Genomic DNA, 16,814 nt, shown 5'->3' with positions numbered 1-16,814 from the left:
GCTTGGTTAGTTCGTGCATATTCATTAAATGTCAACAGATTGCGCGATACCACGGGTCATCTATTAACATCAGCGAACAGAACTTAGCAAAACGATCTTGTGTCATCCTTCCTGGAAGGGATACTTTAGCGACGGACGGAAAGCGTTTGACCATGTACCGAGTGGGTCTGTCAGCTATTTTGTGAGAGAAATGCGTCACAGCACGTATTACTCAAAAGGTTAATACTTCTTTTATACTGTACAATCATACCTAAGAGAGCCGTTTAGGGCTATTTTGGCCTATAAGGTTATTACGTTATTAGAGCTGAGTCTGGTCAGGAGCACCTTTTAACCTGTAAGAAATGGCCCGTCAGTTGTCCACCTTCTCAGAATTCAGTGCGATGTACAGAAGTTTGAACGTCTTACACCAGAATGAGCGAAGGTATAAGGAAAGCAAACGAGTTGAAGCCACGTTCCTGACTCGTCTCACCACTCCGAGGCTTTACGTCGCGAGATAACTGTGATCATGAGCGACGCCACAGTGGTCGAATAAACTTTGCCCACCTGAGGGTTGCACCGAAACCTCAGCACGCGGCACACTGTATTTAACGTCCCTCGCAGAATACAGCGTGTATGAGCAGCTTGTACCCTGCCACCACATGCTGGCGTCTTCGGCCGCCGGGTTCCAACCCGTAACCTTGGGACACGCTATCGACTGAACCAGCCGAGGCCGGTACCACTGTAAGAGACGTATAGCTTGCGGGAACAAATTAGCGAACAAAGTGGCTTTTTTATATTTCATTTAAATCCTTTCTTTGAGTCCGTTGAAAACCCGTATGGTTGCAACACCACCTGGTTAGTTACAAAAAAAGCAGTCTGCAAATTATTGAGTTCTTTCCAAGTCTTCGAAATCTTACAATATGCCCGCCATCAAATGTCGGAGAAGCCTCACACGGCGACATTTTGATGGTGTCCGCACAGCGTATTGATCATTCGAGCTTCGGAACTATTCGAATATAGGTGGCTTGGAAGAGACATCGCTTCGAATCGAAATTCGAATACAATGCCATGTTCGATTCGGAATTCGAATCGAATATGCAATTATTCGCTTCTGTGTTCGAAAAATCCGAATATTCGCACAGCATTTGTGCGAAACATTCTTGGTAGTTGGAGATTTCCACAGTCCGAATATTAAAGAGCCTCAAGGCGATGTCCCACCAGAGCAATTCGTGTGGAACGCCTGGTATATAACACTCTCTAGAGCACCTTGCTGTAACTACCCGTTGATCTATTGCATCTGTTACTTTTTTTTATTCCGTGGTAGCGCTGCGAAGCAATTGTGGCTATGAGCGGCGTACAGATGTCGACAGGTGGAGAGATGACAGCAGGAAGGAGTGTGGTATAGTATGCGTCCTGGGGCCGACTTCAGGGTGAACTGTGCTGACATCCGTCTGGAAAGTATTTGGAAAACCCAGGGAAAACCTCAGACAGCCAGGTAGACCTCAGACTCAGGAAAACCTCAGACTGCGGGTGGTAGGATTCGAACCCACCACCTCCCAGTCCTCAGCACGACCTTCGCTGCCACGAACGAGCGGGACGCCTTAACCCGCTCGGCCATGCCGCTGGCGCATCTGTTACTGTTTTTTGAATTACACATTTAAGTTACTATTTTTTGAATATCACGACAGGAATTGCTCTCTGTTCTCGATACTTTTCTCACCGTTCTCAGCCCGTTCGTTTCTTTCACTTTTACTTTCTTATTTTGTATTTTTTATTTTTTTAGCATTAGTCTCGTTGTGGCCCGAACCACCTAAATCAAGACATACATCTAAGCAAAATGCGTCGCTGAATGCAATCTCGGTTTCAAGGATTCAAAGCTTTCTCCAGACACTTCAGATCTTTCTGTATAAGTAGCGCACATAAGGAATGATGCATAATGCATGTTGCGCTCCGCACCTACCTGCTCGTCATTTTGTAATCGCGTAGTCTGTGCACTTCTGTTCGTCTTCATGTTTCTGTTTACTTATATCAATCTTGATGCGACTGAGTAAGTCGCGTGTCTAAGACGACAGAATGCAGAACCTCATCTTGCATACTGCTGATAAGAGTAGTAAAGCAATTGCCGCCGCTGACGTGCTGCAAAAGAATGTATGGATTGAGAGCGTGATACTGCATACAGAAAAGTCAATGGTAATAAACTAAGGAGCAATCGCTAAGGCGCGGAACGGAGACGTTATGCAGACAATAGAAACTTGCTCAGGCAGTAGCAACTTCCTGCTTCACACTAGCGTCAACTGGTATAGGCTTCTTCCGCGCTCTTCATGGGAGCAGGCTGCGTGTCGTTTAATGTACCGCATGCATGCTGCACCGTGCGTCGGAGATTTCCGGCGCACGTCAAAAGAACCCCAGGTGGTCGAAATAATCCGCAGTCCTATCCTGCGGCACGTGCAGCATGTCGCCACACAAATAGGCTGACACGCCGTACGTGTAAATCTACTCCAATTACCCTTTTTACCTTTTATGCATGCTGCTTCGGTTAGAAAACTATGAAGATGTTGGCCGAACTGCATACATTGGAACGACTAATCCAGACGAGTGACCTGATTTCCACGCATATATCCAATGTGGCTGCGGTACTGATTTCGTTCCTCCTGGGCTCACGGCAATGCGCATCACTGTTCTAAGTAATATGAGAACTCATATATTTATCCCATCTAAAGAGTACAATTGTGCAACGCGCTCGCATAATAACTGCAGTAACGTCAGCACACACAGTGTATGACATAGGCGTTAAATATCGCTTTGTATTATTCGTGTGGATAATGAAATCGTTATTTTGTGAGGGAGAAATCGACCATGAGGCGGGTTCGTACACCGACCGAACCTGACTTTCGTACTGGACTTACCGAACCACTCCTGATCAGACCCGATCTAATCAATTATTATCGAGGGAAGCCAGACATTGCGTTTAGGTAGATCAGAAGCGTCACAAGGGAATGGTCCACTACGAAGCTCGCATGATAGCATAGCTGAGAAATATTGACACACTTGAAGCTGATACGGAGCAGCTGTTGTAGTCGCGTTCATCTGGGTCATCCACGAGAAAGGCCCATATTTGGTAGGACATTTAGACCACCGTAAATGCGCAACAGTTACGAATACTTGGCAGGTACAAAATGCATCAACCACTGATGCGCAACAGCCATCGGAAACACACATTGCTCAGCGACTCTACACAGGAGGACGACAACTTTCTAATCGCGCGCGCTTCAGCAGTGCTCTAATCAGTGATTTATCCCGACCCCCTATACCTCCCTATACCCCCTATACCTATACTCCCTATAACACCCTCCCCCCTCCAAATGCGCTTGTGGAAGAAAGATCCAACGGGGTCACGTGACAGAGGGAAAAAGATCCAAAGGGGAAAAAGATCCAAACGAGAAAGAAGATCCATACGCAAGAAACATCCATAGGGAAAGAAGATCCAAACGAGAAAGAAGATCCATACGGCAAAAGGATCAGTAGGGAAAGGGAATCCAAGCGAGGAAGCGCGTGGTTAATAAGCGGACCATCGTATCATGTTGTCAATTTGTATGAAGTTTGGCCCGATATTTCCACGAAGACCGCTGGACGAGGGCGACAGTCACAGCTATCACAGAACTTGTGTGTCGAATCCCACACGGGTGTAGCGCACAACCTGTCCAGCACCCCAAACCGCCACGCCAAACAAAGACACTGCGGTATCTTAAATGCATGGAGTAAATGTTCTGTGTGTATGTCTACTCGCGTGTCACGAGTATTATGCCGAGGAAACCGAGGAATCACACCTGATTCAATCAGATTCCACCAGAACAGGGTTGAATCAGACTCAGCTCGCTCAACCCGATTACACCCGGGTTATTGAGGACCTATATAACCCGATCCCCCCCCCCCCCCTATGCTCCTGCAAACTATATGCCAAAAATGCCTGGCCGTATGGCCTTCTGTCAGATGCGCAGGAATTTGGAGCCACGCAAGTAAGTGTTTTGCAGTAGTCCCCATCTTCCTCACCCCAAGAGCAGAATATGCTTCGTTGTGAATCATCACCATTCGGGGACGAATTGAGCAGTCTCACGTTTTTATTTGCAGGAAGGTGTCATTGCATTCCAACAGATCACAACGTCATTTCAAAATATCCCTAACTTGCAAGGAGTACGCCGGTCTCAATAATTGAGTCCAAGTAGTTCGCAACATCAGCAAACGTGGGGACGTGCCCCGCTACATACGTTTCAAATCTGTCCATCTCGGAAAGCAACAGCCTGTTCCTCCGAAGCACGCTTGGGCATTGTGGCCTTCCTACGGCGAGGGGATCAAGCCTTAGAGCAAGCATGCGATTCTGAGTGGCATGCTGCGAGGTTTGGAGCCACTGCAACAGCTCTGCCAAACTGGGGTGCCGCCTGTCGATACGGCTCAGTAGGCCGTTGTGCCAGCCTTCTGCCATGTTCGTGGTTCGGGGCCCGGTATTTTTGAATTGACCACATATGTCTTTGATGACAGCATTTTGGATCCAGAACCTTGCGAAGTATCGGGAGAATCGTTGCAGTCTCGCTGCTTCAAGTGGCGGCAAGTCAGGATGCGCTGCTAGGAGGTCTTCTGCAAACTGCAGCCGAAATTCGTCTGGCACAAAGGGAAGGTGCCTCACTCTGGTCATCCACAAGGCGACACCAGAATGTTCGGCGCACAACTTCTTTAAACCCAGCTCGTCCCGCTTTGTGTTGAGAGCCTTCGCGTAGTGAAAGGCGCATCCATGAACCTGGACAGCAAAAACAGTCGGTGAAGAGCAGAGTTTCACTAATAGCAAGAGTTCCGAAGCTTGATGCATAACCCCAGGAATACCACACCAGAGAAAATTGACAGCAAAGTAAATATCATGTTCATTCGGACGCATATATTGTTTGGACGAGCTGAAGGCATCTAGAAGTAGTCCAACGAACGCGAAAAACTGAGGAATAGAATGTTCAAGCGTCGCATTACACCGGCTGTAAATTTGCACAGTTACTGTCAAGCTCTACATTTGGCCCTGAACCCATTATTGGCGCTTACTTTAGGTAGCGTACGCGGTCGCCTTCAATAACTATGTGTACTGACAGCTTGAAGACACACGCATATAAAATTCATGAGGACTTACCTTCGGCGCGCCTTGTGTGCCGCTGGAGACTGTTTTTACGGCCAGGATAGCAGCCATTTCAAAATCGAAAAGCCACGTGACGCTTGTTGAAAGGGTGTGTACGTGGCCAAACTTTCTTATCAGACCGTCCCTTAACACTGTGAAGAGTGTCTCGTAGGCAGCCCTGTCCATGCGCTGCATGAGAGCGTACAGAAATGGATGGGCTTTGACCACTACGTGCAGCGTATAGAACTGGCCTGGATTGTGGAACTCAGGCGGATTAAATTTGAAATTTCCATCTCCGAGCACATATTCAGCCGCCTGTAGTCCTTCAAGGTCTTTGTCCGCGAAGAAGATCAGCATCCTCCTTCCCTCGGTCCGTTCTTCAAAACGGAGGAAGGGCTCTCCATCGTGACTGACTTTCAGTTGAGGCAGTATGGCGTCCACGCTATTTCCCTTCAGCACGCCAAACTGACGGTTCATCGACAGGCTTCTTCTCTTCGCAACAAAGCCATAGCCGGTGTTCAGCTCTCCCTTTAGTTGTTGCTGCACGTCTGCTGGGTATTCGGAAAATCTGCTCTCGACGGCACTTACTGCATCGTTGAACGCTTCTCGCGGCCTCTTCTTCGTGGTCCTGACCTCTGTCCTCTTCTCGTACAGGTATCTCTTGGTCAGTACCCTGGCAGTTGAACACTCTCCAGATCCTGGCGTGCAGCAGTGTGGCGTGGAAGGATTGTCCGGATCCGTAACAATGACGCCATTTCTTAAAGTCAGGTGGGCAACCGTGCGCTTCAGGCCGGAACTTGCGTTACTGCGGCTCAACTTGTAGCACTGCACATATCGGTAATACACTACCGAGGGGTCCTTACGATTGGTGTCCTTGTAGGAGAATTCCAAACCGCGTTTTCCCAGCGTCTACTCTTGTACTGTAATACTGGCTTACTTGACCGGTGGTGGGACGGCACAAAAGTCGGTATCCCAAAAGTGGCCATCGGTCGCTGGCTGTGGGTAAGAAGGCAACGCAAGCAGTCACAGGTTCTTCGCGATGGACAGCAAACTTTATCCTCGAAGGTCCTTTGTCTTTGTGGTCACGTGATGGGGACCGTTGACATGTAGGACTGGGATGACTCACTGAAGATTCTTCTGATGATGTCGCTCCCAAGGCCGATGAGTTGGGCATTTCCAGAATCAACTGTGGGTTCATGAATCTACCCGTACTAAGTGACCGCGTGCCGTTCCAGGTCACAGTTCCCCACACCCTTTTTGGCTTTGCAGCCTTTGAACGACGTTCTTTGTTTCGCAAATACAGACGCCTTTTGTCTGACTACGCCCGACACGGGGGATACTGTGGACAATAGCACGAAGCTTCCAACTGTTGAGAGGTCTTATCGGCCACGGAGATTTCTACCTTGCCTAATACACGTGCATAAACAAGAGTTGCAAAAACACCTACAAAGCATGATAAAGACGAAATCGGATTTTCTACCGTTTTTAAATAATGAAATATTTAAAATGTATTGCAAATTGCGCCCAACCTACATGACTTGACGGGAGTGAGTTGCGTGAAGGCTCTACTGATGATGCCTCAAGTGAGCATTACTGCGTTGAAATAACGTCAGCTCACGATGTATATTATCCATAAAATGAGGTTGTGCCTTCCATTATTCTTTTGCTTTTTTCACCCACTAAATACGCGTTTCAAGTGCAAAAATGTCGTTTTAACACTGCCCCTGTGTTGACTTGAGATATAGGTAAACAAAAATGTGAACTCTTACATGTGGTCCACGACCATCGATATGTTGCGCTATAGCCAACAACTGACCAGCTCTAAAGCTAAAGTTATGCCTCATTTCTTTGCCTTTTGTAGTGTGTAAAAAAAAATGGAAGAACACGTTTTTACACACGCACACACAAAAAAGGTCGTGGTGTCACGTGCTCCTGGTGATTGGAATCGCTTCGACTGACCTGACGCATTGTCATTCGGACAGGGAACCAGCAGATGGCTTGTTGGCGGTATTAGCGACAGATTTCTTGCAGTTTACAATATTAAGGATATTATTACTTATTATTATTATTTCCTTATTCTACTTGTAATAACATTGACTGTGAAGAATTCGTGAAATAAGCAACGACAACAGCAACGAATGCTTAAGTAATGATGATGTAGTGAGATGTTTCGTGCTCAGGCGGCACCCTATCCAATTGTTTGAGGGGAAGAGGATGGTGAATGATGATGAATATTCAGAGTTCACGCAGGAGCCCTGTTGCTGCTAAGAATGTGATTAGGGCTTGAAGAGCTCGTAAATGTACGCAAGGAGCCATGTCGCAATACGAACTGCAACTGTACAACACCAAGAAGTTCCAACGTGGTCACGTGACGGAGGGAATAAAGATCCAAACAGGAAAGAAGATCCATACGGAAGAAACATCCATAGGGAAAGAAGATCCAAACGAGAAAGAAGATCCACTAGTGGATCTTCTTTCCCTATGGATCTTTTTTCCCTTTGGACCTTTTTTCCTGAAATCAAAAAGTTAGGAGGTGTCACAGAACATTTGGGAGATTTCAGGAAAAAATATCCAAAGGGAAACTTTTTCACCAAACTTTTCGCCTAACATTTTCACCTGTGTACCCCCCCCCCCCCTACAGGGAGTGCCCTTGCGATTTCAGCTTTAGACACATGTCGGTAATGATATGTTAAGCTGTAATGACGTAATTTTAATAATGCCTCCCCCCATTTTTTCCAACACCCCTCCATGCTTGGGATTCTGGATAAACCACTGGCTCTAATCACGTTGGATATACTTTCTTCGCCCTCACCGACGACGCGATGTTACGTCTCAATTATCTCGTTGCTCCTGTATAAAGTATGCTGCGGCAAATAAGTAGCATGACCAGATGTCTTCCGAAATACGGGCACTTTCGTCAGTTCTATGAGCGCACTCATAGCCGCATAGCGCATTTTGGGCAGCGCAAACTAAGCAGTGTGGCTCGGTAACAAAATGCTGGAAGACGCTCTCCAGACATTTCATATCCCGTTCTTACCACTGCGTTTTGTTGAAGCTCATGTTTAGGTCAAGCAGGCACAAAAACAGGAAACACACACACACCGCTACTCACAACTTAAGGAATTTAAGTATTTTAACACAACCGCTTAAAAGCATTAGGCGTAAACAGGAAAGGGGAGTGGGGTATAAGAATTCTGGTTGTTAGCGTTGAGTTGTTTCGTGGGGGACGACGACGGTGATACTGTATCTTCGGAGTTGTCAGCAGAATGGAGGAGGTGCTGACGCAACTATCTGTGCCAAATTCCGCGATAAGAAATGCTTCCCGGATCTCCCCTGCAGTCTGATCGCGACAGAACGCGTCTGTACGTGTCTCTTCAAATAAAGCCGTGCATCCACATGTACTCGTGTGTGTCGCCAGGTGCCCAGATGGAGTGCTATTCCTAGTGGCCAGGGCATGCTCCCTAAATGTGACATTTAGACACCGCCCGGTTTGACCCACATACACATGGCCACAACTCAGTTGCTGCGTTGAAGCTGCCTAGATAGCAGAGTTACCGTCAAAGAAGATAAAAAACGTCGAGCGCTTCCCTTTTTGGAGCAGATCGCCGTTGACTCCCAACTGCATTATTATAGATGACGGAAAGTAACTGTTCTGAGGCTGAAGGGGGCACATGAACAGTTGAAATACTATTGCAGCCGTCGACAAAGCCCGGCGGGCATCTCTCGATTACCGATCAAGTGTGCTATAACCACTACGCTATACGCTGACATCTGCTTTCCGACGACTTACCATATTGCCATATTTCAACTGTTCATGTTGTTAGGCACCTTGAAGCTTGTGTTGTATTCGTCTGTTTCTGTGTTTCATCCTCAGACCAATTACATTCCGTATTTCAATTGTGCATTATTATACATTATTGTTAAGAAAACATTTGCACCCTTAATGAGAAGCGACCTGCTGTGAGTTTCTGGAAGAGCAAGCCCATCTAGAGCTATAGTTATAAAGAAGCGATCATGTTCTTAGCAAATCCAGATTGACTGTCGATTGGTTGACAGCAAGACTGGGCTGTCTGATCCTGCGATGACCCTGGCGTCAGTTGGGCAGTGGGCTCTGGAAATGGCTCATACCTCTCAACCTACTGTTGTGATGCTTTCCTCTTAAACATGCAAAGAGTGACAAAGAACTTGTTCTTTATCAAAAGCAAGGGTTCTGAATTATCAACTTTTCCTATACATTAGGTCCGTTTCACACTAAAGCTTTTGTCGTCCGTTTGCATAAAAAATAGAACCTAAGGGCAATCCAGCCCGGTAGGTTCCAATGGCTCCGTTTTGGCTCCGTGAAAAACACTGACGAGAAAAACGTTAGTGTGAAACCAGCCTGATGCTGATATACACAGAACCTCTTTTGAACACACAGAGAATGTATGTCGCTCTCTCCGTTTATCCGACCTTGTGCACACAAATGACTGAAATAGCACCAAGGTTCGGGACTACAGTGAAAATATAGTAACTTGTAAAGAAAGCGTGATTAGGGAGAGCAGAAAATGGTGTTTACGGAAAGAAAGCGTCTGTGGCCCAGCGCGTGCAGGGTACTTACGAGAAGTAGGGTTCAGGGTACTAATGGCCGCATTAACCCGTTTCGAGCGGAACAAGTGATGAGAATTCGTGGCGTCGCGAGACAACAATGATCATGAGCGACGCTCTGCGGATTAATTCTGCCCACTTGAGGATTCTTTAACGCGCGCCGAAATCAGACGGCATACCGTATTTAAGGTCGGAAGACGACTCGTCCTAGCAACTCGTACCCAGCGGAAGAAGTACAGGGCGAAACAACTCGACGCAGACATAATTCTTCGTAGCACGGCATTCGCCAGCACTGCAGCACTGTTGAACATGAGAGAACTGATGTTCTGAGGTTGGATGGTAGAGCCCTGGACCGGTAATCCAGAAGATGTGGGTTCGACCCCTACAGCTGGCTAACCTTTTCAGTGACTCCCATCTTTCTTCCATCTTTCACTGCAGAACTGTATTCGCCTCCTAAACGCGTAGCCTTATAATTATGTGCGAGCGTGAACAACAACAATAATATTCTGACGATGAAGTGGGGAGGTTTTCCACTCTAGGAGTGGAACGCGAGCGTCAGGTGTCTGAACAAGTACGCCATGTTTTGAATCTCCAGAACTCGTATTACCTCCCTGTGACCCGTGAACTATACTGACGCCCCTGATGTCCCTGGTGGATTTTCCGCTATTCTTCACATGATCCATACGGTCGAAAACACCCATAGCCACCCCCAGACACACACTCCCCAATACACACGCATTTTCCCACTATGATTCAGGCGTGGCAACAATAGGATTGTGATAGGACAAGTATGATCCGTAAGAGAACAACAACAAATACATATGCAGTAACGATGGGAGAGCGTACTGCACTCTAAATCGTTTTACACCTTAAAGGGTGTAAATCAAAATGTTCATGGCGCACACCTTTTAATGTGTATTTTAACACCCTCATGGCAATTGGGGTGTGAAGGGTGTAACGCCGAATAAAACTGCTGGGTTTGTGGCAATATGCTGTGGTAACTGTGTATTCACAATTACCAGCATATTGCGTATAGGTAATCACATTGAGGTCCATATATGTATGCACATCAAGGTGATTAAATATGTGTGCAAACATGCACAGCCGACATACAGACAATCATGAATGGCATGGCAGCTGTGCATGGCAATGAAGCATGGCAGGTGTATATAGCTTTTCGTGAAATTGTAGACCTTCTCATGAGCAGGCACCTTCCCCATATGCATGTTCATTACTTAGAACGTTGCATTTATTCGTTTCTTCAAGGCTTTGCAGTGCTGTACCCACAAATATCTAACCCCTGTAAAATGGATTACGTTGTTCATTATCCGCGACTCATCGGGATGTTTGGTCCTCTCCTATCTGTATGGTTGTACGCGTTTCGAAGGGAAATACTAGCATTTTAAAGATGTTGCTAGAAAAACTCGACATTTTAAAACATAACCCTTTCATTAGCAAGAAAACATCAATTTTATCAAATGTATGTGTGGTTGCTGCCCTTCATCAGAAATGCCACATCTACTGATGGTTCCAAGGAGATAATACTTCAACATGCCCCAGAAGCAATTCAGAGTTTTATTCATGACCGTGATATTCACGCAGAATCTATAGTCTATGTGAAAAGTGCAGTTGATAATGATAACACATTTGCTGTTGGCTGTGTTGTTGCCAAAGAATATTCCGAGGAGGACTTACCCGTGTTATTACAGGCATATATGTTATTAACTCTGATACCATCTTTCTTATACAAACATTAACTATAGTTGAGTATGATGAGCACTATCAAGTATTTGTTCTGTCTCTCAATGAGGAGCAACGTGTTTTAAGAAATTTAGGCACTATCTCAACAGATCTTCTAAATCTGTAGATGGTAGACGTGTTGTAAATCCAGGCCATGCACTTTTGTAATGTAACTTCCTGTTCCCTGTTGTTGTATATATTTACTTTTGTTCATGTGAACGAAAATAAACATACTCCCTTTCTACACCCAGGCGACACACTTATCACCATATTTCACCTGAGGGCGTAGTACACCATTGTTACACCCTCAGGAACTTCCAAAACAAAGTTGTAGGGTGTGAAACGGGTGTGATCTTTGTTAATACACCTATTTTACACCTTTAAAGGTGTGAAATGATTTAGAGTGTGGAGGACGTATAGCGGACGTGTCACTCTCGACGAAGTCACTCCAGCAACTGCACGTTTTTTCAACGTAGAATACGTTTTGGGGCAGGGTGATCTCGTGAAAAGCCCAACGCAAAAACGTCACCGAAAGTGTACAAAAGAAATAAGAAACGACGACGCGATAAACTGCAGATTCTTGACTCTTCCTTCATGCAGCTCCATGAAACTTGGTCCATTGAATAGTCTGGTTCATAGTACTGCACGGAAATGACCCGCATATTTGACGCCCATTAATATCGCAACACTGTAGAATTCCGATACGCAAATGCTGTCGGCTCATGAAGGCGACCTAATGGCAACCTCTTCTTGGCTGTCAGAAGGAGGTCAGAAAGCTCAAATGCGAACAAAGACACTCCTGCGGATCGGGACCGCCAAATCACGTGCGAAAAATGGACTCAAGACATTCGTGGATGTTCATGATGCTGTGCTTGCATGTTGCTCGTGAGCGGAACTCATCTGTCTCTTGTACGCAACTATCAAGACAGGAAACTGGTCTCGTTGGTATACCTGCACTTCGGAATAGCTGGAGCCAAGAAGACGCGAACAAAACAGGAGAAGACAGTCTACCTGTTTTATCTGCGTCTTCTTGGCTTCAGCTATTCTCAAATGCTTGTACGCAGGCTGGCGCGCACTATATGACAGCTACGATCAGGGGCCGGACTAGGGAAAAAAACTTACCGGGAAAAATATGAACTCTGTCCACACAAGACTTTTTTCCGGAAGGTGTAAAGTGCTGGGCGGCACACCGGGAACTTTTCCGCTACGATAACGCAGTCCAAGCTTGTTGTGTTTATGTGCGAATTTTCGGTACAATCAGCCAAAGAACTCGCATTTATTCTTGCAATGTGGTAAAAGTGCATTATTTTAATTATTTTAATTATATTATTAAAACATCTGTAAGTTCGGCTCGGTAGCCAGGTCAAAATTTACGATGCAACGAAATTATGCCGAATTTCATGCCGCGATAACTCGGTGAGTAATAAACCGATAGCAACCAACCGGCTAAATCCAGATATAGCTTACACTTACAGGTGTAAGATTCTAGTTAACAAGGTCATTTCGGTTGATGCAATCGCTGGGTGTGGCGGGCGGCGCCGAGAAGTTTGGGAGTCGCCTCCTAGTGTTCACTGAACTGAAATTTCCCGGGTAGTGTTCGCACATTTCATGGCGTATCAAGGCATTGCACGTGTAAAAGGCTGTTCAGCGTTGATATTTCCTGGTAATGCATGACGAAAACGACATTTGTGTTCCAAGTAAGTGGCATTTTCATTCCAATATGACAGTCTTTACTGTAAGTAACAGAAATGAAACCAACACGAGGATCCACACCAAGAGGCGGCACAGTGGCGCCCCTAGTGAGGGTCTCGCTGGTCTTGCCGCTACCTTGCAGGCAGTCTATCTCGCGAACGTGAGAAGCTAGGACGCCTGTCGAGGTGTCGCTGGATAGCACTTGAGAGGTTCTACCTGGACCTTAAGCGACATCGGCTTCAACAACAATAACCAAAATTGTATAAATTTGCAAAGTTGAAATATTAACATCTTGTCAGAATGTCGGCATATATGAAACTAAAATGTGACCAGAATCGAAGAAAACGGCAATCAGAAGAAAGGGGGGCTCCAGCGGAACCCAAAAAGCCCCCAAAGTCCAGCACCGAGCGATCGAGAGAGAGCTGCGTGAGCGCCGAAGAAGATTAGCGACGGAGGCAAAATCGACTGCCGGCGCGCACAGTGAGCCCTTACCTTCTAGTAATAAATGACTAATATGATGGAATGAACAACAAACAACAACAACTTTATTTTGTGATGATGGAAGGGGAGTTTCATCGCCGGGGCGATACTATACCCCATTGCTCTACCCCATCTAAAATCCCGCTACGGAGTCGGAGATCGTGACGTTTTCATGTAAAACACTAAGGCTCGGCCATTCGGAGCCCGCCGCAATTTTTCTATTAGTAATAAACTCATTGTCTTTACTAGAGTTGCGGGCATTCGTTTGGCTTGGATACTACGGCATTACAGCGCTTGCATTCGAATTTAATATTACTCTTGCAAGTTTCGACTATCAGGGGCTTCCAAATGTGAAAATAAGTACATTCGCATGTGCATTTCGGGTACGACAAAAACACAGGAAACAAATCTCTGTGGTATCAGACCACTGCGCTACTGACCAGCGACGATGCAGCGAGCATGGAATAGGGAAATGGACATGGTTGCCCTTCGCAACAGGAACGTGAGGCTGTTGGTGCGCACTCCACCCGAGAACCCGTGACGTTCAAGTAATTAGCTTGATTGCTCTTGTCGTGAATACAATCTGCCGTTTGAAGTTTAATCAGTGGCAGGATTGCAGCGTCCATAAATGCGTTTCCCTGCGTTGCTGCTCTCGCTCTGAAGGAAGCGTGGACAGTCACAAAGAATGCAATCCAGATGTACAAAGTACATTGCACTGGACCATATACAGTGACTCTAAAACCGCCCTCCAAGCTCTGCAGTGCACCATGAGCTCGAGCTCCCTCGCTCCACTGGTGTGTGACGTCCTCAGGGAGTATTCGTGTGCTGTCACACAGACACATAACATCACCTTCCAGTGGATCCCAGGTCATTGTGGCGTCCCTGGGAATGAGGCTGCCGACCTACTTGCGAGACGGGCTCACGTGGCGTACCGACGCACCCTACGTATTTTACTCTTATGAGACGTCTGTGCAGCGAACACTGGCGCAGCAGTGTCCCTTCTACGTCGTTCCTGCGCAAAGTGGACCCAGATCTCCGTTTTTATATGCCGTCAGCGCTTCCTCGATCCATCAACGTCGCTCATCTACAGGCTTCGCCTCAACACTCTTAAAAATGAACTTCACCACATAGCACGCTCCTAGCCAACCATCACCCCGAATGACAACGTTCTCGTCCTAGATTTGTTGAAAACGGGAGGAGAAGCCTATTTTGTGCCGTGCATAATGGAAACAAAGTAGGCTACTCCTCCCGTTTTCAACAATACTAGGGCGAGAACGTTGTCATTTGGGGTGATGGTTGGCTAGGAGCGTGCTATGTGGTGAAGTTCATTTTTAAGAGTGAACGTGCCATACACTGGACGACTTTTGTTTAAGCTCGGCATGGTCCCGTCCCCCAACTGCGGTCTGTGTGATGTAGTTGAGGACGTGGATCATATACTCCAAGACTGCCCGAGGTACAGTGCACACCGTTGTACCCTTGTGCCGTCACTGTCCCGCCTGGATAATCGGCCATACTCCACCGAAAAGGTTCTTGGATGCTGGCCAGCAAATCAGCTCATACCTGCCATGCGCGCCCTTGTGCACTTTCTCGTCTCGACGGACCTCTCTGACAGATTGTGACGCTCTTTGTTTTTGTGCATTGAAATTTCGCTTTTGGTGCCAAGCTAGGTGGTGATGTGCTAATTTATTCTGTTTCCATTCCGTTGCAAAGCGTCGAGTTTTGTGTAATTTCCCTTTCTTTCCCTTTCTTAATAACGCGTCCTGGAGTAGCCAGTCCCGAGTGACTCGAGACTAACATGTCAATTTTTTTCTTTTAAAAATCAATCAATCAAAATTACCTAATAATTTGACACTGGGTCTACCGTGTGCCTTACTACACTCTTAGAAATGAACTTCATCACATAGCACGCTCCTAGCCAACCATCATCCCGAATGACAACGTTCTCGCCCCTGATTTGTTGAAAACGGGAGGAGGGGCCTATTTTGTGCCGTGCATAATGGCACAAAATAGGCTCCTCCTCCCGTTTTCAACAAATCTAGAGTGAGAACGTTGTCATTCGGGGTGATGGTTGGCTAGGAGCGTATGAGAGTATGTGAGAAATTCGTTATTCTATATCGGGAAATTGAAGTTTAATTACGCATCTCCACATAACAACTTTATCCCCGATTTTAAAAAAAAGTATCGCAATCCGCACTCCGATACTTAAGAAGTATTGATTACTGTAACGGCTCTACTGAACGGATTACGGAACGGATTATTGTAACGGATTATTTACGTGCCTCTTTTCTCGTAAGTTAGGTGTCGTGGTTTGTGGCATATAAATAAATGTTTGTCAGAGGAGAACAACCTGGGTATGGCTTGGGAGGGGGAGGGGATTACTGCTGGGACCCGGGAAACATCAAGTTCATGCGTCATATTTTCAGTTCTAAGAGAGGAATAGCAGTGAGGGATCCTAGACGAATCCAGGATGAAGACGGAATTACGATAGATGATGAACCACTGCACCACTGCAGTGGTTCATCCCTCACTGCTATTCCTGTCTTAGAATGTCCTACCAACAAGCCAAAGTCCTTACCCTCCATGTTTCCAATCACGCGCATTGCTTTAGCTCTGTAATAGCAAAGTAATTCATAAATGTGCACAAGCATAGAAGCAATGTAGGACTCACGTGGCGCCTATTTTTCCTTTTTTCTTTTTCTCACACACACTCATTGCATGTGCGCTACATCGGCAAAGACGGTGTATGAGTGTTTATCGAGGGGGGGGGGGGGCATATGTTTATTGAAAAGTGAAAGGGAGGGAAGGCTAGTCAAGCGTAGGCCGACTTGCTATAACAAATCGGAAAAAAAATCACAAACACAAAAGGGGGCCTTAGAGGCTGGTCGAGAGGCTGGAGACATGAAGACAGTGAAAGCGAATAAACATAATGTGTATCAGTGCTGCTTTTACGAAATGCTGTGAGAGTAATATAAGGCTCAGCGCTAAGTAAACTATGGTCCAGTCACAGACTTGAACCGTGACTTCGCGAATGCACGAGGCGCGCATATAATCCCTGTGGTCGTGTCGTGAAAATTTGGAGCCAAAATTATTGGAGGCTTGAAATGATTTTTTTAATACACCTACTACAAGGGATGGAAACTCCCTGGGTAGTTAAACGTTAGAAAGGTCTCTCAATTTCCTCGTTTCT

The 16,814-nt window shown here is 46.2% G+C and overlaps 1 protein-coding gene across 1 annotated transcript; it reads right to left on the bottom strand.

Annotated features, from left to right (window-relative positions):
- Positions 1–4,156: 4,156 nt before the first annotated feature.
- Positions 4,157–6,275, bottom strand: LOC135378319 (uncharacterized). The gene is made up of 2 exons (XM_064611322.1): positions 5,147–6,275; positions 4,157–4,771 (listed from the first exon to the last, which is right to left on the bottom strand). The coding sequence occupies exons 1-2, from the start codon at positions 5,606–5,608 to the stop codon at positions 4,157–4,159; spliced, it is 1,077 nt and encodes a 358-aa protein (XP_064467392.1). The 5' UTR covers positions 5,609–6,275.
- Positions 6,276–16,814: the final 10,539 nt, after the last annotated feature.

This window comes from Ornithodoros turicata, chromosome 1 (assembly GCF_037126465.1).
Source record: "Ornithodoros turicata isolate Travis chromosome 1, ASM3712646v1, whole genome shotgun sequence".
NCBI classification, from domain to species: Eukaryota; Metazoa; Arthropoda; class Arachnida; order Ixodida; family Argasidae; genus Ornithodoros; species Ornithodoros turicata.
The sequence above is the reverse complement of the archived record's forward strand: the minus strand, read 5'-3'. Positions and strand labels throughout refer to the sequence as shown.